The sequence below is a fragment of the Centrocercus urophasianus genome, unplaced genomic scaffold (genome assembly GCF_019232065.1).
Source record: "Centrocercus urophasianus isolate 14NV4802_14NV808 unplaced genomic scaffold, USGS_Curo_1.0 seq_33, whole genome shotgun sequence".
Classification (NCBI taxonomy): Eukaryota; Metazoa; Chordata; class Aves; order Galliformes; family Phasianidae; genus Centrocercus; species Centrocercus urophasianus.
This window is the reverse complement of record NW_024884900.1, coordinates 2,051,024-2,074,957: the sequence shown is the minus strand read 5'-3', so window position 1 is coordinate 2,074,957 and position 23,934 is coordinate 2,051,024. Positions and strand designations below refer to the sequence as shown.

The 23,934-nt window shown below is 42.5% G+C and overlaps 1 protein-coding gene across 7 annotated transcripts in view; it reads right to left on the bottom strand.

Annotated features, from left to right (window-relative positions):
• BCAS3 (BCAS3 microtubule associated cell migration factor) overlaps positions 1-23,934 on the bottom strand; it is a 301,210-nt gene that overhangs the window by 196,404 nt on the left and 80,872 nt on the right. For all 7 annotated transcript variants that reach the window (XM_042830111.1, XM_042830112.1, XM_042830110.1 and 4 more), the window contains exons 14-15: positions 18,629-18,762; positions 9,714-9,978 (exon numbers count right to left, since the gene is read on the bottom strand). In XM_042830111.1, coding sequence (XP_042686045.1) covers positions 9,714-9,978; positions 18,629-18,762 — 399 coding nt within the window. The remainder of the gene's footprint in view (positions 1-9,713; positions 9,979-18,628; positions 18,763-23,934) is intronic.

Genomic DNA, 23,934 nt, shown 5'->3' with positions numbered 1-23,934 from the left:
CCTGTAAGGAAGCATATTTCACAATGATACCTTCAGAGGAATAGTTTCACTTTGCACTGACAATTGAACTTTAAATGCTAACTTGGCTGTATATTGCAAGTTAAACATAAATCGCTTCATATCAACTTTGCAAGGATTATTTTATATTGCAAATAATCTAGGAAAACAAAAATTGTCATAGCAATATCACGGCAATTGTATCCCCACAATAACATATTCAACACAGCATCCGTCGCAGTGAGGCTCTTCCCTTGGAAATCAGCCAGGCCATGGTATCAGCAGCCCCCAGGACAGCAGGGCAAGTCCTTTTGGTCAAGTGTTTGCCACAGAAGAGATTTTCAGATGGCAGTTCAAGTGCTGTGTAAGGAACAAATCGAGGCCAGTTTTGGCCCCAGTTTATTTTCTCTCTTTGCAATCACCTGCCAACACTCCCAGCTTGGGCCACAACTCAGGATGCCACTCGCTAACCCCATCCTTGCACAGCCCCGAGGTCAGGCTGGAGGGCTCTGAGCACCTGATGGAGCAGTGGCTGCCCCTGTTCATCGCAGGGGAGTGGGACCAGACGGCCTCAAAAGGCTCCTTCCAACCCAAAGCATTCTATGACTCTTTGATTATTTCCACTCAAATATTACAGACTCAAGGTCACAGATCCCGATCGTAGCTAAACCCCAAACTCCTACAGTTAATCCTAATTCAGCATTTTAGACATCCAGTGCAAAAAATATGTCTCAGTTTAAGCTGTTGGTAAATCTCTTACTAATTTTACTCAGGGACTTGCAGGCAGAGATCAAGCAGACAAGTAGCTGAAAGCTGAGGGTGTTGTGCCCTGGTGCTCTGATAGCAGAGCTTTATTTACAAGTGCAGCATTACACAGGATAACCTTTGCCTGCTGGACACAGGCAGTATCATCCGTTAGCTCTGTTTGCTGAAAGCCTGCCACAAGCACACCACCCCCAAAACCTGAGGCACGCTTTTCCAGACCTTTTACTCCACAAATGCTCCAAAGGAAAACGGATTAACGCGAGGATGGAATGAAGAAGGCACACAGCACGGGCCGTGCTGCGATCCCCGGGCAGCCATCAGCGGCGGGCTCACATCCACCAGGAAGAAAGGGAGGCCTGACCGTGCCGGACCAAAGAAACCTCACCAGACAAAGGAAAAACAAATCAAAAGCGCTGTTATAAAACACAGATGCTCTAAGGAAAACAAGCTTCACAAGATTTACTGGTTGGTCACAAAGCTGGACATCTGTGGAAAAGACATCAGCAGGAGCCCCCAGGTAAAGCCAGCCCTGTTCCTGTGCCGCAGCCCTCGGTGCCCCATGCAAAGGTGACCCAGCCCTGACCACACTGCGTCCTGCTGCCAGCACACCGGGAGCACGGCCCTGCACACAGGCAGCAGCCCCAGCCAACTGGATGGAAGGTGTCAGCAGCCCTGAGTCCAGCACAGCACCAAAGCTATACTCTGTAACACGTAAGTGATGCAAAATGGCAACTGAACACCAAACTGAAAATAAATAATTTTACCCACTGACTTTTCCCTGGCAGTTTCAGTGGTGCACGGCACTGTCTGACACTCTTGCACTCTGAAATTTCCCTCAATTAGCAAGCAGGGCAACAGGACTTGGCCCAGACAGGGTTTTCTGCTAGGAAAGTAACGATCACAAGCATTTCAGTTTCTCTATACATTTCATATGAAAAAACTGAAGTGGTATCGAGCACCAATCAGCTGCACAGTAAAATGATTATGTGTTGATTTTTTTTTGTTTTTTTTTCTTCCATTACTCCAATACAAAAAGCTCAGTGGTGCAGTGTCATTAAAATTCAAACCCCACTTGATTAGCTTTTGTATCTATCTTACAGTCTTCAACAGACTGCATTTCAAAGTGTACCACAAGTCTAATGTCATTGGCACTACATGAAAACATCTTTAATTTGCTAAGTAAAAATGCAGTAAATTGAGGCTTTGCAATCTTGTGTAGGCTGAGTTCTAAGAAAACAAGCAGTGCTTGGCCATCAGTTCTGTTCAAGTAACACCAACGATTCCTGAATTAAACATTCACTAATCATATAATGCAACAGAAATTAAGTCCTTTCTAACTTGCAAACAGAAAATGGCAGAAAAAACCAGAAGTGTTGTGTAGTTGTGTACGTGGTGGTTTATTTTGCTTTGCTTTTGATTCAGTACCAAAAGTTTCACAGATGAGAATGGAAAGCTTCCCAGCTACAGTTCCAAGACTTTCACCCTCTTTTCTGACCTTCTCTCAGACATGTTCCAGTATAATCTGTAATCTTCTCCAGTCGGAAGAGGAAACAGCAGCGCCCTGGTGAGAAATGCTGCCTTGTGACCTCACTGGAGAACCCTGTGGAAGCAAGGCTGGTGTGCAGAAGTCTGACAGACAAACCCAGCAGCGTCCAGAGAAGCACACTCAGTACCACAAGCACTGATTGCTGCCAAGATGGGCTTCTCCTCTTCTGTTTTGTTTCACGCAGTCAAAAAAGTTTATCTTGATTTGTAAGATGTTACCCATTCTCCAAGAAAAAGTCAGGAAACTCAGAGTATTTTACTTATCAATCTAACTATATTAAAGTTACATTGCAATTTCCTTGAATTGTATATTACCAAAATTAGCTTCATTTCACACCCATACCTCAATACTTCAAATACAATCAAGCCCATTAAAGACAGAATACTACAAATTAGCCACAGCACGTATGCACACAGCTTTTAGCTACTTGGAGCAATTCTCAGCTGAACTGATGCGAGTCCAAAACCTATCACTAACTTGATTCCATTCAAACTGGTGGGAGAAAATAACACAGGCATTTGTTTTCGTATCACTGAAAACTGCTTGATATTGAACCTTCTGAAACACAGCTGCACTGAATCTCACGATGACTCTACGAAAGCCAAACTTTCTGCATTTCCACATCCAGGCAAGGCACGTGATGGTGACAGAGTTGCTCTTAAGTGAGAATGCTCTGCCAAGGCATGCATGAACCAGTCCAAGTGTCTCAGCCACAGATGCAACAGGCTCCTCTGCCCTCTCATCCAACCTTATTGAATTGCATCTCCTCCAACTCCTTGTCAGCATCTTCCTCTCAAAACTGGAACGTTTCTCCATAATGCTTCCTTCTTCTGTCTGAAGTTTTTTTTCTTCAACCACCTTCTGTTTCAAAAATGTTGTCCTTCAGCTACAGGATCCCATCAATACATAGGATTTTCCTCTCTAGATGAGAGACCCCCTTGCTGCAGTTATCTCTACTGTCCAAAAGATATAAAGGAATGGTTCTAACCTTAAGCAAGCTCTACTTGGGATTGGAACTTGTCATTTACTTCTACAGCTAATGACATACAGCTGGACATTTTTCCTTCCTCCACCTGTGTTATTTCTTTTCAGAAAAGAAACTACATGTGTGGTTTGGAAGGAGGAGAAGCCACCTGTACCAGAGCAGTAACTGTCCCAGGCTCGTGGCACCTCCTCCCAGCAGCTGTGAGGACATCCATATTCTTAGCTGCCCTGTGTAAAAAAGGTCTCCTTGAACATTTGAAACAAATGGCTGCTTCTTCCCTTCTCCCCTCCTCATTTTGCACTGATATCACTTTGCTACGCTAACATTGTTCACAAACCTGCTTGGTAGAGCTGCCTTGAATCATTTCATTAGAAAACAACCCCTCTGCCACACATACAAATCTGGCCTCATAATCACCCTTCAGGATTTATTTAACTAAAAATATTGTTGGTGCTAAGTTCAAGACCATTTATGGGCAAAACTCTCCCTAAAGTAAAAACAGCAAAACTTGATTGCCAGCTGGCAATCAGGCCAGTTGGCTCCAGGCTTTGCATTGCCATTGCAGCAGTAACACCTCGGCTGGTTTGCTCCAGATGCTGGTTACCAGCAAAATGAGCCAAAGTGGCCTTTCTGCTCTTAAGTCACCTCCAGTAAATGCCAGCCACAGGCAGGGGCCGGACAGTTGCCATGCTGGTTGCAGCAGGCACTGCACCTCCAACTCCGCACAGATTAACGCATTGCAAGATTGGCTTCTTCTGAGTTCTTCTACGCTATGGAGCATTTTGCAAATCTTTCCTGCAGCAGAAGCCGTGCAGTTGTAGCCATCCCAGGACTCCTCCTCCTCACCCTGTCTATCAGTCAGGACTCCATCAACACAGTTATGAACACAAAGCCTTCTTTCAGGAGTGGCTCTGAGGCAATTCAGAATAGTAAACTTCGGAAAAGTTGGGTCTCTCAGACTTCTCTACCAAATGATACAGAATAAAACTACTTTTACAAATGCAGCTTTCTACTGTTTGGACAGCAGAGCCAGAAAATCTGGTTGGTTTGTGTTAGAAAACCACATTTGAGTAATCCAGAAATTTCTGAAGGACGCTTCTCTATGCAGTTGCGTTGGGTGAGGAGACAGGGAATGTTAAACAGCAGGCCTTTACCCAAATTTAACTTATCAAGATTTAGTACCTATAATAAAATACATCTTACACCTGTGGCTCATTTTTCTTTCTTTACACCTTGTTCCCTATGCTGTATTTTCCTTTGCTCTGCCTGCAACAACCAGCACTAATATTTTAATGTCTGAATTCAATCCAGGTTCAATACACAGCATTTATGGCAAGTTATGTGGAAAAAAAAAAGTGCCCTGAGAACCACTGCATATGAGAACTTGATAATAATATCCATGGATAATTATAATAAATGGCTTGTCTGAAACACCCATAGAATAGGAACTGAAGCAAGCCATAGCAATCTCTCTCCCTCTTCCACCCACCACACACCCTCGGCAGCTCTGCTCTTTTACCCATGACCGTTCAGGATGTTTTCTGGCTCTGTGACAGCATCGTGACTCAGGTCATGAGAAGTGTCAAAGATGCATTTCCTCGAGATGGGAAAAAGCAACTGATTTTAACAGCCCACAAAGACTAAGCAAAAAGAATAAGCCAAATCAGCATATTTAAGGGTAAAGATAAACCTTTTAAAAGATACAAGTATATTTTATTTCCAAACTTAATGCTTACGTTTCCTTCCATAAAGTGTTTACATTTCTCAGACTCCTAAAAATGCACGGTTGATTTAAATGCCTTACTTAAGAATAATAAACTCCAGGACAACAAGAGCAGCATCCATTACTGCTTAATCAATCACTGATCATATACACAGGCAATCTGATCCAGCCTGCATGCACGGGGGATCTGCCCCAGGTTCCCCTCCAGCAGCAGTGGCCGTGGCCAGAAGCAGCCTGCAAAACCCCACCAACAGGGCTGTCCTTCTTACTCACTATATATGAAAAGGAAATACACCAGCCTGCCTTTTACACACCTGGTTAACTGGTGAGATAGAATCAGACAGGGTAATTTTATTAAATCATTCTCAGAGAAACTCTTAAAAATCTGGCTACCACTTCTCCTTGGATTCCCTCACAAAGCTGTCTCCAAAACCTGACCTACAGAAATGTTCTGCAGTTTGATGCTACCAAGACTGAAATCATCCATTCTGTGGGACGCTCACATCTGTAGCAATCCAGCTCCTCTCTCCTTTCACCTCATGATCCAGCTTTGACAGCGCAGTCTCCTGTGTACACCTATTACTTCCCCTCTGCTTGACGACCCACAATCTTTCTGAGACAGTTTGCTTTGACCATTACTTCAGCATTTGCTGTGCTAAATCACCCAGTCGTGTATTTCTACTCTTCGTATCTCAAGAACTTCAATTCCCTTCTGATGTCAGTCTTCTTCAACTTTCTACGGAAAACTTGCAACTACTTTTCCAAACGCACAGTTGTCCATCCAGTTGACCAAGGGAAGCAGGCTGATGGAATCCTTTTGGATTTCAGCAAAGCTTTCAATGCCATCTCTCACGACATCCTTGGCAAAACGTAGCGTGATGGGTGAACAACTGATAGGTTGTGCTCAAAGGGTTATAGCCAAGTTCCACTACACTCATAGCGTTCTGCAGGGATCCGTTTTAAGGCCGGTTCTCTTCAATGCTCTGGGATAACAGGGACAGCCCCATGTTCAAGGAACATTTGGACAACGTTCTGGGAAATACGGTGTGAATTTTGGGTGGTTCTGTATGGAGCCAGGAGTTGGACTTGACGATCCTTGCGGGTCCTTTCCAGCTCAGGATATTCTACGATCCTAAATTTAGATGCAAATGTATATTTGCCCCAGTCTCAGATCAGCACCGTTTGCAAGCCCACTTCTAAAACACTTCATGTATAGACACAAACTTCCCCTGTGTCAGAATTTATCAGTCTGCTTCCCTACTTATCTGAAGGGAATGGATCTTTTCCTTCCACTTCAGAAACTATCCAATGCATACCACCCACTTCATTCACTTCACTGCTTCTCCATCCATTACCAAAAAGGAAAAGCAGCAAAAAACACAACTTATTGGCAAGCAGTACGCTGCTAAGCAGTGCCCAAAGCAGTGCTTAGGTCGGCTGTTCATACCTCTGCTCCCCTGCTCACACGTGTTTCTGGGGCTGCTGCAAACAGAGGGAGGCTTCTGCCCACCCTCACACAGCCAGACGGAAGTAATGGATTCTAAAAGTTGCTAGCAGAAAATTCCCACCAGGTAATTTTTGTTTTTCAGTTGCCATCAACCTGTACAGACAGACTCCAAACGAGCGTGTGCAACCAATGCAATCACTGCAGGCAGCCCATTGCCCAGTGGATTTGGAGAGCTATGACTCTTCCCGAGTTAATGAAAAGCTCTATTCTTATAACATTCGGTGTTTCACACCTACCATCAAACAACCACGAGCACGCATCAGAGTTTGCTAAGAGCCAGCAGCATAAAAAGAGGGATGCATAGCCGCACTCTAAATTCTCCTGAAGCATGAATAATTTCACTTCTAAAGCTGATCCCACACGAGTCAACGAATGGCGAGCAGAGCGGACGCAGGCGGGACGCAGGCGGGACGCAGGCGGGCACGGCGCGGTGCCGGGCAGCAGCGCTCGGAGCAGCCGCCCCGCTCGGATGGCCGGGGCCGCGGCGCCCCCTGCCGGCAGCGCGGGGCAGTGCGTGCGGCGGCACAGCGATGGGTGCCACCGTTGGAACAAACGGGAACGGCGAAGGGGCGACACAAAGCCGGGCAGCCCCGCAGCACGCCTTGCTGTTTGCATCCATGTGTTACAAAGGTTTTCTGTAGATAGATTAGGATTTGCAAAAGGAGGAAACCAAAACCTTAACAGAAGCAACCTTTCTCCAGTGCCTGCTCTCAAACACTGCAAAGGATCTGTCCTCCAGTGCCTTAAGTTACCATACAGTTAATTTTCTTTGAAACTATTTTTGTCTGCCTTTCTCTAAATAGGTGGTTTCTTAAGTGAGTGTTACTTAAAGGAAACCAATCTGTTTTTCAGGAAGGGCTGATGATGTCAGTGCTTCAGCTCCGCTTTCCCATAAGAATTCTTCTAGTAAAAGGAGTTCCACTCTGGGAAATAGTGAAAAGTAACATGAAAATATTTAAAGCATCTCAGCCTGTGTGTTTATCGAAGCTCCAGATTCAAGCTTGGATTTTAATCTGTTGCGATCGTAATGAAGGCAAAGTGAGAGGGCTCTTTTGATACTTAAAAGTTAAACAAGAAAAGCGGGCTATACTCAAATATTCCTGAAATTGGAGTCTGAAGGCAATATGCACAGAACAGCTCATTTCTTACAGCTCTAAGTCGATGTACTGCAATTCAGAGTAGGCAACGCATTCAGAACGGGATGGCTGTGTATTATGAGTGCTTTCAGCAAAGCTGTCCCACCCAAACACATACTTCAATCCCCACTTAAATGACAAGACACATCTGACAATGTTATATTACCGAGCGCTTCTAGTCGCTGTTGGAGCGCAGCAAAAGCTCCAACGTATGCTTAATTCCCTATGCTTAAAGTTAGTTCTGATTCTGGAAAATCCAGCAGTGAACAAGAGCAGAAAGGTCAGAGTGGAGCCCCACGGACTCCAGGGGACACACGCCTACCACTGAGGGCAGGGATCTGTTTTGACTGCTCTCTGATCAGTGCACGCTGTGTACCTGGGAGGTGGTAAGCGCCATCTCCCCCATCTCAAACAAGTTGAGGGGTCACACGAGGCCGTTCCTCTGCCATTCCAGCCCCACAACCAGCTGACGTGACAGTCTTACAATAGAAAAAGCCCATAAAAGGATGTCAACCAAACTTGGATATTACTGACAACACACTCTGGCAACTCAAAGGAATGACAAAAACAACCTTGCTGGATTAACAGATTAACAGGCAGAAGAACCCAAACAAAATCTGGGTTAGCTATAAAAGGTGCAAGGAAACATCTCTTTATCATCCTCTATTGAACAGTTTAGAGAACAAAGCCAAACTATGATTCATTTGGAAATGAAATCATCCCACCCCCAGCGAAGGCTTACATTGTGTGGGTAAACAGTTTGTGGGGGACTCAGAACAAGATGTAAATAAATTGCTTTCCTACTATATACACAGCAAATAGTTCCATTTTGAAACTGAGGGGAAAAAAAACCAACAAAAAAAAAAAAAACAAGTGAGAAAAATGTTACAAAATCTGAAGTCTGAAAATATTTACAAGAACAAAGCTTAATCACAAGTTCACATCAAGGGGTTATAACAGCTAATGAAAAAAGAAAGATAACAAGCCAGGATTTTGCTCGCAACGTCCCCTTTGTTTGGCCCAAGGTTGCAGCAAAGCGACTGTAATGCTAGGGAAATAACTGCAGGATTAGCAGCAGCTGGCCCACAAACACACCTGGTCTATGAGGAGGCCCCAAGTGCTCTCCATGTTGTCTGTCCTCCAAGATCTGTTGTCCACACTGCTGCATAGATGTGTCTATGTATAAAAATGTGTTCCTCTGATTCAGAAATCTCACAAGGATTATCTCTAGCAGTAAAGATGCGGACTGTGACAGAACATAGTCGAGGTTTCACAAGCATTTCTTATCCTACACGTAATTAGGCAAGAGGAACTGTTCCCTGTGGCTTTAATACCTTTACACAGGAAAAAATGTGCCTAGCTGTCCCAAACTGATACTTAAACTCTCATTTTAATGGAAGCTGTGACTTACTAGAAAGAAGGGGGTACGTTTGCAGCTGATTCTGAAGGCAAACAAATGGCTGCCAGTAGAGACCTCATCAAAGAGAAGGCAAATCAACAAAAAGGAGAAACTGAAGAAGTGGAGACAACGATGACTGCTGAGCCTTTATTTTAGAGGCTCCCTTTCACTACCGTGAAAAACATATCCACCACAGAAGCAGGATTTATAGATACATTCTTTAAATTTCTTTCTCTTGGTATATTAAGCAGTCACACTGCAAGATCAAAAAAAAGAGAAAAACTTGAACTGTCTTTCCTAAGTATTTATACTTGACTCATTCCTATAAAACCTGCATACCCCAAATATTTCTGCACCTCATTTTATGAAACTCAGTTTTTAGTGGCACAATCTACACGGGCAAACAGAAGGAAATTAATCAACTCTTGCAATCTCCGGTAAATTCAGCATTCCTGTTTTTCAGGTTTCTAGCAATTATTCTGAAGCTGGAAGACCACGAAGGTCTTTAGGCCAACAGGTCCAACGATATTTAGGGACCAAATTCTTGGGGTCGGGCAGCCACACACCAAGTGCTGAAATGTGCTGGGGGACACGGGCATTAATGAGAGCGGGGGAAAGGCTTCCTGACAACACAGCAGGGAGATAAAAAGTTTACCGTGGAGCGGTGAGCCAGAAGGACTGCTTGACAGGCCTGGAACGGGGCTGCAGCGGCCTCCCTGTTTAGATGTCAGCTCCTGCTCGATCTCTTCCAGCCCTGCGCTCTTCTGGAAGCGGCTCATGCGGTTCACCACCCGCGGTGACATGTGTGTCCTGACACAGGGCTGTCCCCCATAAGGATTGATGGGAAAAACGTGGGAAGTGCCCCGAAGCGTGCTGACCACCACCCAGCGACAGTCGTGGCTGAAGGAGATATCCTGTACCTGGAGAGCAGAGAAGAGAAATGGAAATGTAGTCATAGGCGCACACGAGGAAACAGCGACATGTTTTAAAAGATAAATCTTTACTGGGAATGTTAATAAAAACACCCACCAAGTGTTTTTTTCTCATCAATACCAAGTGAGCCTTGCTGCAGAACAATGCCCAGTTCCAAATCGTATGCACTTAGCAAAAGATTCTGATGGTTTTTTTCTTATAAGCAGGCCTGAACTCATCAAAACAAACCAGGATGCAAAGCACTACTTAAAGCCACGAGAGCTTGGCATAATTTTCAAATAGAATTTACTTCTGAAAAGAACTGGGAAATCATTTCAATTACATGCTTTGTTATTTGCTTTCTTACTTTGAATTTTAGAAACTACCCAAAAAGGGGAAAAGGGAAGGATGAGAACAAGAGAAAGAATACATCTGAGCCTGATTTTGGCAAATACTGGCACGCAAAACTGTATTTAAAGTTAACAGAAACACCATGTCCTATGTACCATGTAACTTAAGCAACCAAAAATCAATGCCCAGTATTTTCAAAAGCTGTCTCTAATGGTCTCCTGCTACCCTCAGTTTGTCCATCAGTGGAACTACCGTCCATTCAGCTATCTTGGGACTAATGCTGTTTTTAGGTTTTAAAATTTAGTCAGGAAGAAATTTAGTAACTTTGGTAATTTCTCAATTTAAATCACTCCATCTTACAGCTAACAATCTTCATTAATCGGCTACTGAAGTCCCAGGAAAGACCCCAGTTAGGATTCTTCTTACACATACTAGTTCTTATCCACCACTTGAAAAATGCAACCCTTAATTTCAGCTTAAAATGGTCAGCGTGGAAGCAAATATAGTGATACAGTTAAATATTTTCTATCATAGTTACTGCTTGTACAGATCTCAGATATGAAGTCCAGAAGGATATAATTCCCTTTTAAGTGTGCTTTACATAACACTTTGATGGAAAGCAAATTCTTGTTGCTGAAGGAATGCTTTAAAAGAGAGATCAAACTTTGTTTCCAGCCCCATACTGGCAGACAACTCAAGAAAACAAGTAGTCTAGGCTAAAATGATTTATCATAGAAAAGAAGTCTTAAAACAATCCTTCCAACAATGTTTTTAAAGGTAAAAGCTGACTAAAAAGATCCACATACACAAGTGGGATTTAACACAGCAAACAAACATACAGATGAAGGATTAGTTTTCATTATATTACTATATAGCATAAACTAAATAAAATTCTTTAAGATTTCACTGAAGGCAGTTTTACAATACACTAGGTACTCAAACTGGAGTAAACACTGATAAAATCTTGACAAATATTCCAGAAATGCACTCCAGCTATTCCAGACAAAAGCTGCAAGTATTCATCAAAGTGCGAGTTTCCAACCGAGCCCCGGAGCCTCCGAGATAAAAAAGGATTTCAGCCTTGTGACTCGTGACACGATATTTGGCTGACAGACTGCCACCAACAAAGTGCTTCATCGACATTACGTGGAAAAACTACAAAGCACACCTACACACCTGCTCCTTTCAACCACGGGGATGCACCCAAATGATCTGCTAATGATGCAGCTCCACAGCCAGCTGAAATCTGGCAGCTTTAGCACTCATGGTGATTGTGGTATTACTGACATGAAGTCACAGCACTCAGAGCCTGGTTTGTCTACAAAGTGCTTCACCTTCACAGATTGCTCCGAAAGGATTAGAGACCCCACGGGGATTAACCCCAAAGCTGTGGGGTTTGAGCAAAGCCAGGGCACCAGGACTGCCTACACACCTGCAGTGTGAAGAGGCAAGTGGACTGGGCCAAACCAAAGGTAAGAACTGCATACAAATCACCATCCTCAGTTACAATAGGAAGATCCTTAACACAGTAAAATCACTGTCTGTTGGAATAGATCTCCAATCCTATCAAAGGCCCTATCTTCAATTTGTAAGAACATGAAGAACAGCCACGTCTGCCTTCAGATGCTGACCTTCTGAACACACAACTGTCTGCCAAATATTTGGTATTCATTTTAGATGCAGCTTCCAATTACGAGATGATAAAGAAGAAAATGTATCTCACTGTACTGCGTACCAGAAATGTATGTTTCCATATTAATACTCTGCTGTCAGCATGCATCCTTAGGATTACGCCGTTTAAAAAAATAAATACATGTAAATACAAAGGCCCTGGCATTTGACAACTCCAGCCAAGAAACTGGGAAACAATCGTAGCAGGATGTTTTTTCTCAATGTAAACATCACACAGAAAAGTATTCCTGATCTCCAGGAAGAATGTGCCTGGAACACCGTCATCCAAAAGGTCCTCTTAAAATAACGACCACGAACACCACAGCTGGGCATGGGCTTCCATGGTCCTGACGACTCTCAGTAAACAGAAAGCACTGAGGCTAAGAATGGGGTTTTAAGACACACTGGGGGGAAAAGAAGTGTAGACAGATGGGTGTGAAATGAACAAAGTTCTCTAGAAGCACACCTATGAAGCCTGCTCAGCAGGAACAAGTTGTGTTCTGGAAGCTGCCTTTGTACACAAGCATCTCCTACCTGTCTCAAAATGGGCCTAATTTCACTTCCACAGGTACGTGCTGAGCAACAGTACCACACACAGTTCAAGGAGTTAATTCAGAAAATACTTCCAGCTTCATGCAAGGCCCAGGTTAAAGTGTGTTAGCATCAGAAGGGCACAGTCCTTCTGTGATGGGAAGGAGCCCACTCTCCTTTTCAGCAGACCTGGATGAAAGCAGCAGTCCAAGCCAGAAGGAGAACGCTCACTGCAGCATGCTCTTCAAAAATCAGCCGTGTGTGTCATGAAAAGAATATATAAATTATCGTATCAGACTTGCTGTCATCCACCACACTGTTACTGCACACTGTGCAGAGTTCTTGACTGCTCCTTGTATAAACAAGCTGCACAGTGGCCCATTAGTGGTTTTCAAGTTTATGCTAAGCGTTGCAATTTATTGCTGTCCTTTAGGTTAATGGACTATTATTTCATGTATTTATAATATATTTCTGGATTTGTTGTTAATTATGATGTAATGTTTAGATACCAAAGATCAATCAAGACCCCATAGTGTTTACAGATATATGTTAATAAACTACAAAGTACACTAGATCTCTCATGATGCAAAGTTTACTCTTTAGCTCAAGGTCAACCTCAGATTTAATACCCGTGCCTTTATAGAATTTAATCTGTCCTCTTCCGTCCATGCCAATAAAAGGCAACGCAGACCTGTGATTCTATTTAACTCAGGAGTACTTAAGATACTTTAAATTGCAATACCACGTAGTTTTGTGAGATTATCAGTGCTTCTTCCTGTCTTTACGACTATTTCTTCACAGTCTGAACTGAGTAAGGCCGTAGGGCAATGCAATATATGGAGTCCTGCAAGGATAGGTCATTTACCAACAGCTCCACTGAAGATCTGCTTCCAAGACTAACAGCTATTTCTGATATGATAAAAACCTGGAGGGAAATATCTGAAGCTGAGGCTTCAAAGCTGAGACACATTTACTTTTTCACACAGCGGAAATACACAGAAGTTTTTGCTATCTTTCCTTCTTTATTCCCACAGCTTGTCCAAATATAGATATAATGTTAATTGGAGAATATATATATATATATATTTTTTTTAAAGTTTAAGCCATAACTGGAAGAAAGCAAAACAGAAGCAAGAGCAGCCCACAGAAAACCTATTTTAAAAGCAGTTGATTAAAGTGGGATAGCCAGAGGTATGGCTGATTACACAAGGAAGTGCATGGGACAGCAGTGACCTTGTTTACCACTACCCCTGGGAATGACTGACAGCCCATACCCAGCCTCTGGATTTCATGTCTTCTGAAAGTTAATATTGTACTAACTTGCTGCACTACACTTATGTTTATACCATCCCTTGTTTTCTGCTGAAGGAGAAGGAGCTATAGGGGCTGTCACAGCAGCTATGGGGCACAGACAAGTGAGCCAAATGCAGTCTGCAGCCCTCAGCTGTGATGCAGAGCTGCCAACCCGGGGCTCGTGTCCTTCCTGTGCACATCCACTGATGTGTGCACGAGGCAAGAGTTAGAAAACAAAGCTCACAGCTCTGCACCATGTATTTTCATAGCAATTACAAGAAACAGCAATTGAAAATCATTTCTATTTTCCTGGTGCTTTCTTCCCTAATCTCTCCTTTTCAAGCATGGTAAATTACCCCAATAACAATATGTATATCCTTGTGCACTTCACTGCATTAACTTGCATCTCAACATTGTAGTGAAACGACAATAAAGCACAAGCAGCATTACTGCATGCACATCGTGCAGTGTCACAGAGGAAGCATACCATTATTTGAAGGACATGACTTAAGTATTGAATTATATTGAGCAGAGAGATTGCAGAAATTAAAGAAACCACCAGTGCTATAGAACAAGAGAGCAGCAGTGTGGAGGGGGGGAGAGCCAAAATTAATCAAAGAACTGGTCTGCATTTGACTTTTTTTGGTCAAGAAAATTCAGGAAACAACATGACAACAAACACAAATGAAAAAATAATACAATCACGTGCCACACGATCTGATTTATCAGACCCACACAGACATAACTCTGTCTCCTTCAGCACTCAAAACTGATTTCAACCCTACAAAGCCCTGCAGAACCTGGGCACACCATGGCACTCACACCAGGTCCCTCAGGCAGCGGAGCTGCTCTGCATTAAGCATTGACACTGAGCTCGGAGCTCCGTGCCCTCAGAGTGCTCAGCTTTTTTCTCTGCTTCCATCAAAGACTGATCACCTCCTCTAAATCAATATTATTTCATGACTCCCCCTGGTTTTCTAACAATTAGAAAATCTCTCTTCCAGAGACTATTTCAACAACTGCAAATACATAACCATGTCACAAGACAGGAAGAGGTTTCTATTAACCACCCATGAGGTTGATATCCAGTGTTTGCTAACTAACCAATGCTACCCGGACACGGTATGTGACACAGGTTTGAAGCACCCCCACGAAACCACAGCATGAACGCATGCTGCATTCTGCAAAGAAGAGTAAAGCAGCCCATGTTCTGGGGCAGCCCATGCTGGAATGTTTTTATCATTCCTTCTGTTTACCTCTGCTGCCTGCAGTCAGCTCTAGCGGCAGTTGGAGAGTCAGAATAACAAAAGTCTGACAGCGTAAAAGATTACAGAGGGCCCTGGCCAGCGGCCCACTGATGCTATCGTTACGTTTATTTGTTCTAGGTGGAGATAATACTGTTTTCGGGGATTTTTTTTTCTGTTTACAATTTAAGATCAAAAGGAAAGGATCATCAGGTGACAGCCTAACTTTCATCTGCAAGTAAATGAACTTCCTTGGCTCAGAGCAAGCTATACCTTCATTAAAAGTTTTCTAATGCACTCTTGGATAAAAATACGAGTGCAGTAGGTGTTGACTCACAATGCAAGAACTGCAAGGCAAGGGAAAGTATCCTTAACCAAGAGGTGTGCTGCACACACATTCTTCCCTTTGCAGCTGAACTGTGCGGCGTGGATTCTCTAAAGGCTTCAGTTCTCCCTCAGGTCTGGCTACATGCAACCAGCACTTGCAATGGGCCTTCATGATGTGACACAGTGCATCAAACACACCAGGTTTTGATCTCCTTAGAAAAAAAAATTCTAAAGCATAAGTAGGTCTTAAAGACTAAAAGATCTTAATCCAGCCTAAGTGACAGAGTGGCTTCTGACTGTGTTTGCAGGAAAGTAACTTGGAAAGTTGTGACCTTAGGACTCCCATCACTCAAACCAACAAAGTATCAGAGCACTTCACATTCTTTCCAGGCTGTTGTCCTCAGAATTCCCTCAGGAGACAGAGGTCCATTTTCCATCTTAACCCATCTTGATCTCGGTCACACAAAAAAGCCAGGGGCTTTGCCAGGAACTGAGTACAACCAATACATCTAACTCAGCAGAAAGACATGTTGGTGACTTAGAGACACTGCTCGAGCTCAGCGAATCCATCAGAAAACACCGTTATTAAATCGTAACACTCGCTTCTTTTTCTTCAGTAAGCATCAAGCATGCAGTGTAATCCACTTGAGGTGCTCCTGTGCACAAAGGACAGAGCGGGTTTCCTGGCAGACAGACGGCCACACCGAGCCCTGCCTGCCCAGCCACCCCCAGGGTGGAGGGAAAGGGGTGACCCTGCAGGAGGGGAGGCTGTGGGGCTGATGCATGGATTCAAGCACTGCTGTAACTCCAGGTGTACCCCTCAACGTTTGGAACATCAATGCATACCGTTCCCAAACTTTTGGGCTCAGAGTGATGCAAAGCTGCTTGGATCGTTATGCCGAGCCAGTGCTTTGTCCATGAGCTGAATGGCTTTGTGGTATTGGTGGCAAGCACTTGCTAAAAACATGCAAACTAATCAAAAAGCAAGAAAAAAAGTCATGCATCAGGAAGAGGGGCATTTGGGGAAATACGTGGTGAAGCACTATTGCCCAGAATCTCACATACGAAAGCAGATTATTTCAGTATGGATATTCAACTACCACGTATAACAAGGACATATGATGACGTTTAAGCAATTTATAACGGGAACTAACGAAACAAATTCTGACACTGATAATCACTCATGTCTATCAACAAAAATTAGAACTTTTTATAGCTCCAGTACAGAAGGTGACCTTTAAGACCATTGGCCTTGATTCACAATTAGCTTCAAACCAGGGGGAAAAAAGTCTGGTTGCAAATGTATAAATGCTGTTCTGCTCAAGAAAGGAGGTACAGAGGCTTCCGTGTGTCTCTCAGAATATCTGCAGTGAGAATTTTAAATTGAGCAGCCTCCAAAATTCTTGTCTAATGAAATTTATGGAACAAAAGAACAGCACCCCACACTGCCCTTCTTACTACAAAACTGAAAGCACTGTTGTTCCAAAAGCAGAAATATGCATCATATTATGTAAATGTTTTAAATATGTGTATTGAGAACCCTATGTACCAATGTGATATTGTTGCTGGATAGTTCAATTATCAGGGGATTGGTAAAATCCATCAATATGCGTGGGACTGCTTAGGATTTTCTCTGTTTTATACCATTCCAAAAGCTATACTGTTCGTGTCCCAAATGAAAATTATGTGGCAAATGTGGAAAAAAATTTACTATGTTGATCCTGAGAACGTTAACACAATACCTTCACACAGACAGTAATGCTATATCCCAGAGACTTGTATCAATAAAGGTTTAGTCTCAAAACACATAATGTTTGCTTTCCAGTGTATGCCTTTAAAAATAAATTCATCAGCTATAAAATACAGAAGAACGTCTTTGTTCCTTCTGACTGCACTGATACTTTGAATATTGATTATAGGACATTCCCAATTTTTTTCTATGGAAGCAAAACAAGAATGACACACTGAAGACATTATATCACACTCTGGTAGATAACAAAGCATTTATATACACAGATCTGCAATATTTGCCCTTTTTTATTTATAAAAACCACTTACGAGATAATTACTATATGTATGATCCCACATAAAGAACCATTTTGTTTAATTTCATCTCACTTTTCACATTGGCTATTCCTCCCTATGCAGGAAGGAAACCATTGCCTGTTACAGTGCTTACATTTTGCACAGTAGCAGAAGCCCTTTTAAACTACCAGAAATTTAAATTCACAGATTGAAATATTATCAACCTCTACCGCATTAAATAAAGCTATCATCTCTGCTTGCTAAAGGTAAGGCAAACTTAAGGGCAACTGTGCACCCATAGGAAAAATGAAGGTATGAAGCAACTGTAATCAGGGCACCACAGCCACCCAGGCTTCCAGTATCAGGGTCACAATCAAAGTGCCCGAGGCTTCTCCCTGTCACACTAGCTTACATCTGCCAGACTGTCACAAGTCTGTGCTTTCAGTGTGTAATTGCATCAGCAAGTGCAATACTCATTTCTTACCCTCTGGTGACATTTTTATTTATGTATTTAAAACAGGTTCTTCAACAGTTACTCAGTGCTACAAAGGTGAAGCTCTCCTGATGCCTAAAAGCAGTGCAGTGAAGGATCCAGCCATAATACATCACACTGCTGCTGTCACAGCAATGCTAGCAAACAGCAATTGAGTGGCATCTTTAACTTTACTAAAACAACTTATTGAACATTTTTTAAATGTGCATTCGGGTTTTTTCACCTTATTATAAGCAAGCCCAGTTTAATCCTCCATCTTCAGGAATGGGATTCTAATTGGAAAGTTAAAATTGTATCCCTCCAATCTCCAGCAAGTTCCCCCATTCTGCTGAAGTGTAGATAAAAGTTAATTACAGTCTTTGGATTAACTTTTGCTTTCAACTCTCCGGTCGCCTTTCTTTGGCTTTTACCACCAAAGTCAAGCAAACCCTGACAGTTGCTTCACAGGCACTAGACAAATGTTACATGAGAAAAGGTTAAGTGCAAACACAGCTAATAATCTGGGCTCTTTGGAGGTAGAGTCATATCTGAATAAATCTGACAGCACCTCATTGTAAAGGGCAAGAATTTATTATTGTCCAGGTTAAACGCTGTGCTCTTATCCTTTTTGCGGCTATAACACAAGAAAGGCTCTTTCTGTGCTGAAACAAACATTAAAGTGCCAACATACACAAAATGTATAAGGTGTCTGGGGATTATTCTTCAGCAAATAGTTCCACTTACTTTGGCTTCAGTCTCTCCCCTGTGAAGTGTATACAAATGATGGACGGCACTTTGTGATGATGACCAAGGATGTGTCAGTATTTGAAAAACATGGAAATCATGGCCTAACGTGTCAGTAGTGACCAGCAACATCCCTGGGTAAAAAAGAAAAAAGAAAAAAAAAAAAAAGAAAAGCACAAGAGATTAAACACTTGAAAAGAGGCTTAAGAACGTCTATCTAAAAAGCTGAAGTGCTTTACATCGTGGTTTCTGGAAACAAAACAGTTGCAGGAAAATTACTGAATTTAAAGAGATTCATTTCATAAAAATGAAACAGAACTTCAACCTACATCATACAACACCAGCACTGCTGAAAAAGTACAGCACAAAGCTATGAAAGGCAACCGAGGAACCTGTGAGAATTTCAAGTCACACTGGGAGTCTGAGTGACCAACGTGTAGCACTGAAGTGATGAGCACTGCAGGGAATCACCAAAAGTGCTCTTCACACTGAAAGAGTCTGTATACAAAAGATTGGTGTTTCCACAGTAATTAGTTTTGGACATAGAATTGCTATGAAAACACAGCTAGAACAACCTATACCAAAACAATCCTGAAGAAGCATCTTTTTACAAAAGCATGTGAAAGGAACTGTCTGATTTATGGCTGGAAAGGCAGCAAATCGGAGTTGAGAGCTTTCAAGTGAAATATTAAATTAGGTACTAACTTCATTGAAAACGGGTCACTGATGGATGTACTGAAATGATTAAATTAGAAGAGCAGCAGAATCACAGTAACTTCTATATGCTGCTTACTTCTTCTTCTCTGCATGGCAGTCCATAACGCATTTCATAATTTACAAACACATATTGAAAGCCAACATGCCATTATGTTTTTATACCAAACAAAGAAATGTTTTTGCATATGGAAGTATGGCATTATGGCATAATTTGAGAATACAGTAAGCAAACTTCATACCTGTTTTTCTGCATATAAATGTCCATATTAACTCGCTTATTAATAATATTAAGGAAATTACCACCCCAAATAAACGTCTAACTTTATCAATTTCAGATGCAAAACACTTTAAGCATGCTAATAGCTACATTAAAGCACCTCCTAAATAATTTTCAGAGTATCATATCCACTACAGGAAACCAGGATTTTTCTGCACAGTTCATGTTGCATTGGTTCTCCATTTAAACACAGCCAAATCCTTTTATACTCCAGGAAGAGAATTTAGATCTCCACATTTTACCTGACTCCTCTTCAAAGGACAAACAGTTATCTTACTTCTGTCATAAAGGAGTGTTCATGTTCTCAATTTATTTACCCACAACTGCATGGTTCATATTTTTTTTTCTCTCTGTTTTACTCACTGCTGCCTAACAAATATATCCAGTACAAATTCCAACCCCCCCACGTGTTATCACTGAAGCCTGGTACATGCCACTTCTAAAATTGCAGAATTAGACTGGGAAAAAAAGCAAATTCACATACAGAGCGGCAGGGAATCATCTCAGTTAAGATTAAGTTTAATTAATCTTTCAGCAGAACCGAGGGCACCCTACCACTAGGTCACTCTCTGAGCACTTTTCCTCCATGATAGTTCCAAAATCTCTCTGCCTTTAAGCTCAGATTGGAGACAAAATGTTGATGTTCCGGACCCACCAGCATCCCCCAGGGTGCTCCAGGGACACAGACACTGACACAGCACCAGCAAGGACCCTGTGGGTGACCGCAGTGCCTCACAGCTCTTAGAGATAGAAGGAACTTGTGAATATCAATACTTTGAAGAAAGGTACAGAACTGCAGAGAAATCTAAACTGCACGTAGAAACAGATCTGCCTACGAAGCTCCTTTTAGCTTGACCACTGTGCTGGTGGGGCTCACGCAGAGCGCGGCCACCCACATTGCTCACAGCCATTTATTTCCTCAAAATCACACATACGCAGAATCTTAAATATCTTAAACCCGACCTCAGCAAGATTCTCTCCAGGAGACATACTTTACTACTCCAGGCTGCTGCCCCGGTGCCGAGTGTTAGAAATGAAAGAGAGTTTGTTACGGAGCTCAGAAATCCATGAGTGCATTTGGGTATTGTGTTTGGGCGGTAAGGCATGTGAGTTGAGGTTGGTCTGGATGTTAATGTTGGCTTAACTGGCAATTTCCTTGATTTGTAGTGACTGTGTTGATAGGAAATACAGCTAAAGTTGCTTAAGTGCAAGTGAGCCAAGTCTTTAGTGTGGGATTATGCACACAATTTGCATTAATTCTGTTCTGAAACATCACAAGATACACTTCCCTCCTAGTGAAGTGTGCGGTCCTTGATAATATATAGCGATACCAGTGGAGAAAGTCGGAAGCAAACAGAAGGGTTTGTGCACTAGGATTAGGCTGACACTATTACTGGAGCGAGGATATTACAAAAGACCTAATTTAAAATATTTATTTTCTTCATCCCCCTGTCTGCCTCTCCTCACACATTAGACCACTTTTCAGGGAGGCTGAGTGTGCTTTCTGTTCTCTTGCCTGGAGAAAGAGAAGGTGGAGGAGATGCGCCCACAGGGCTTCTCTCAGCAGCCTGCAGACAGCCTCAGCAAAACTGGAGGCTTATTTGTCCAGAAGTCTTTTGTAAACACACGTGCAGAATGCACCCAGAGATCTGAGCACAGTGTTCACGTGCATCCCATCACACGGCACAGCGCCGTCACAGAAACATGGTGGAATGAGCCAACAATCTGCCTGGGAGCTGGAGACAGAAAGCGGTGTAATAGTTAGGAGGCAGTGAGAACACAGGGATCACCACACTGCACTGTCCATCACACCACTCTGCTCTGTAGCACTGTTTCCAATCCTGGCTGGAGATGCAGGTGTCTGCAGATGGACTGATAAACCCTGCAGCCCACAGGCTGATATAATTTCACCTTGCTTCTTGCAAAGGTATTTTTCCAATTCTGTAATTTCTATTCACACAGTGCTAGGGTGCTGTTTGGGAGCACACAGGTAAACAAGTACAGCACCCAGGAGCACCTGTTCATCCTTCAATGACAAATGCAGTGTCTGAACAAATTAAGTGGCAAAACATGCTCACCTACCTGAAATTCTGATCACTGCCCTATGAGGTAAATACTGCCTGGTTCCACAGTAACGTGCTGCCTTTGCCTTGCAGTATTCTGGGCTTTGTGTGCTTGTTTTTTTTTTTTGTTGTTAGCTTGAAGGAGTAGAGAGAGATTGTATTTGTGGGTGTAAACAAATTGCCTTAAAAATAAAAACATGAGCAGCGTCTGACTTGGCAATTTTGCATGTCTAACCTAAAGTCCTTCTTTCTGCCACTGTTTGGATTAAATGCAATTTATTAGATGAAAGCCAAAAGAAAGCAGGCCCTTCACTTCTATTAACAATTATTTCTTCAGAAAACTAAAGGAGATGATTTCCTACAAACATTCGCATTTGAAAGACAAATATACACTTGCAGAGCTGATTCAACACAGAGATCCCAAGCACAGCACCACAGGTGCAGAAGAAAACCCATTTATAAAACTGTACTTTCAAACATCTTACTCACTACTGTTACTCAAACATTAAATCTCTGACGTTTTAGGAGATGGGAGCTGTGTTTTGGCATGGTGTTCTCCACCTCTCATTGCTTCATACAGAGAATCACAGCTTTCCATTCCTACAGCACAGCAATGGCATTCCTCTGCCCACCCCACTGACACCTGACCTCCGGACTCAGCACCGACCTCACTTTCTCTTTCATGTGCAGGAAACTTCAGCTCCACTTTCTCAAAGACTGTGACAGTTTTCTCAAGAGGTTGTTTAGACGGAAATAGGGTTAAAGTTGTCATAAGCTCATTCCAAAATGTTTTCTTGTACAAAGTACTTCATGTATGAATAACCATAGATGAGAAGTGAGTAATTCTCAAGGATTTCCTGCTTATTTTTCAAACTGGCATTAATCCCTGGTTAACAGATACCATCTGAAATCAATTGAACATCTTACATGTACAGAACCCACGGAAATCTACGCACCAAGCTGACAGCAATTAGTATGCATCTCCCAGCAAAGCTGACTTTATTTTAATCCGTAATGTGAGGTGTACAGTTAGATTAAGTTAATGACTGCTTTACTATGTGGTTTTTCAAATCCACAGAGATGATTAAAACCCAGTTTAAAGGGACCCGATGTCCTAGATGCAAAAACAATAACAAAATTCCTGCAGCTTCATTTTACCTGACAGACACACACCTGCCTGCTTTCCATGCATTGTGTTTGGGAAACGATGCGCTTCTTTCAGGACAGAAACATTAAAAAGTGCAGCGAATATATGCATAAAAGGAAAAACCAGTACAGATGTAGACTGTGGGTTAAGAGCTATTTATGCAGTATCAGAAGACTAAACCAGACTCTGGCCTGGCCATAAACTAAGCCCACGCCCTAAATGAGGTGCCAAGCCACAAAAAGCATTTGCGTCAACTGGGAATACAAGGAAAAGAAGGACTTCTAATTATAGGGCCTGGAAGCGGAAGCCCAGAGTGATTAGGAGTTGAGGCGCTGCTGTATGTTTATCTGGGAGCTTCCTCTCGCTAGCTCTCAGCCCGGGTTTGATAGATGAGGGTTGGCCGAAAGGGTGGGATTGGAGCTGCTGATGGTACACAGAGTCCTCCACAATCCGAAGGAGACGGAATAGTAAGGCTTCTGTGGCCTTGTAGGAACATAACTCTTTTCAGCTAGGCGTCAGCTGGTTAGCCCAAAAGGCAAAATTAGAGAGCAGCAAACCCAGTTGGGTACTTGCTATAAAATCTGAGAAACCTTAGCAGCCTGAGCATCTCCACCACATCCTATTTATAACACCTATGGAACTTCATTGTTGTTTATTACATGCATACAAATGAGATGTGCACAATTTCACCTTGGGTTTACATTTCCTGAGTAAATTCACGTTAAGTAACGTCATCTTTCAGAACAGCAGTTTTTTTCCTCCTTCCAAAACAATGTCATTTTGTAATTGCATGCCAAAGAGCTCAGTGCATTCGAGCTGTGCTGGATTTGTTCTAAAAACACTAAGAGCACACGTTTTAGGAAAGCAGCCATACAATAGCACAAAGAACACAGGTATTGACAGATACACCTAAGTATGCAATTCTGATATTTTCCTGCACAGCCAGTGCATAAATATCCCATTTTACAAATAGTATTAAAAATATAAGAGCAACTTCTCAGATAGATATGTATATTTGTAACATGAGGACAGATGCCTTGAAATGCTGAGATATCATGCTCTGTAGCTTCCAAAGGCCAGCATCAGAGCACTCAGAGGAACC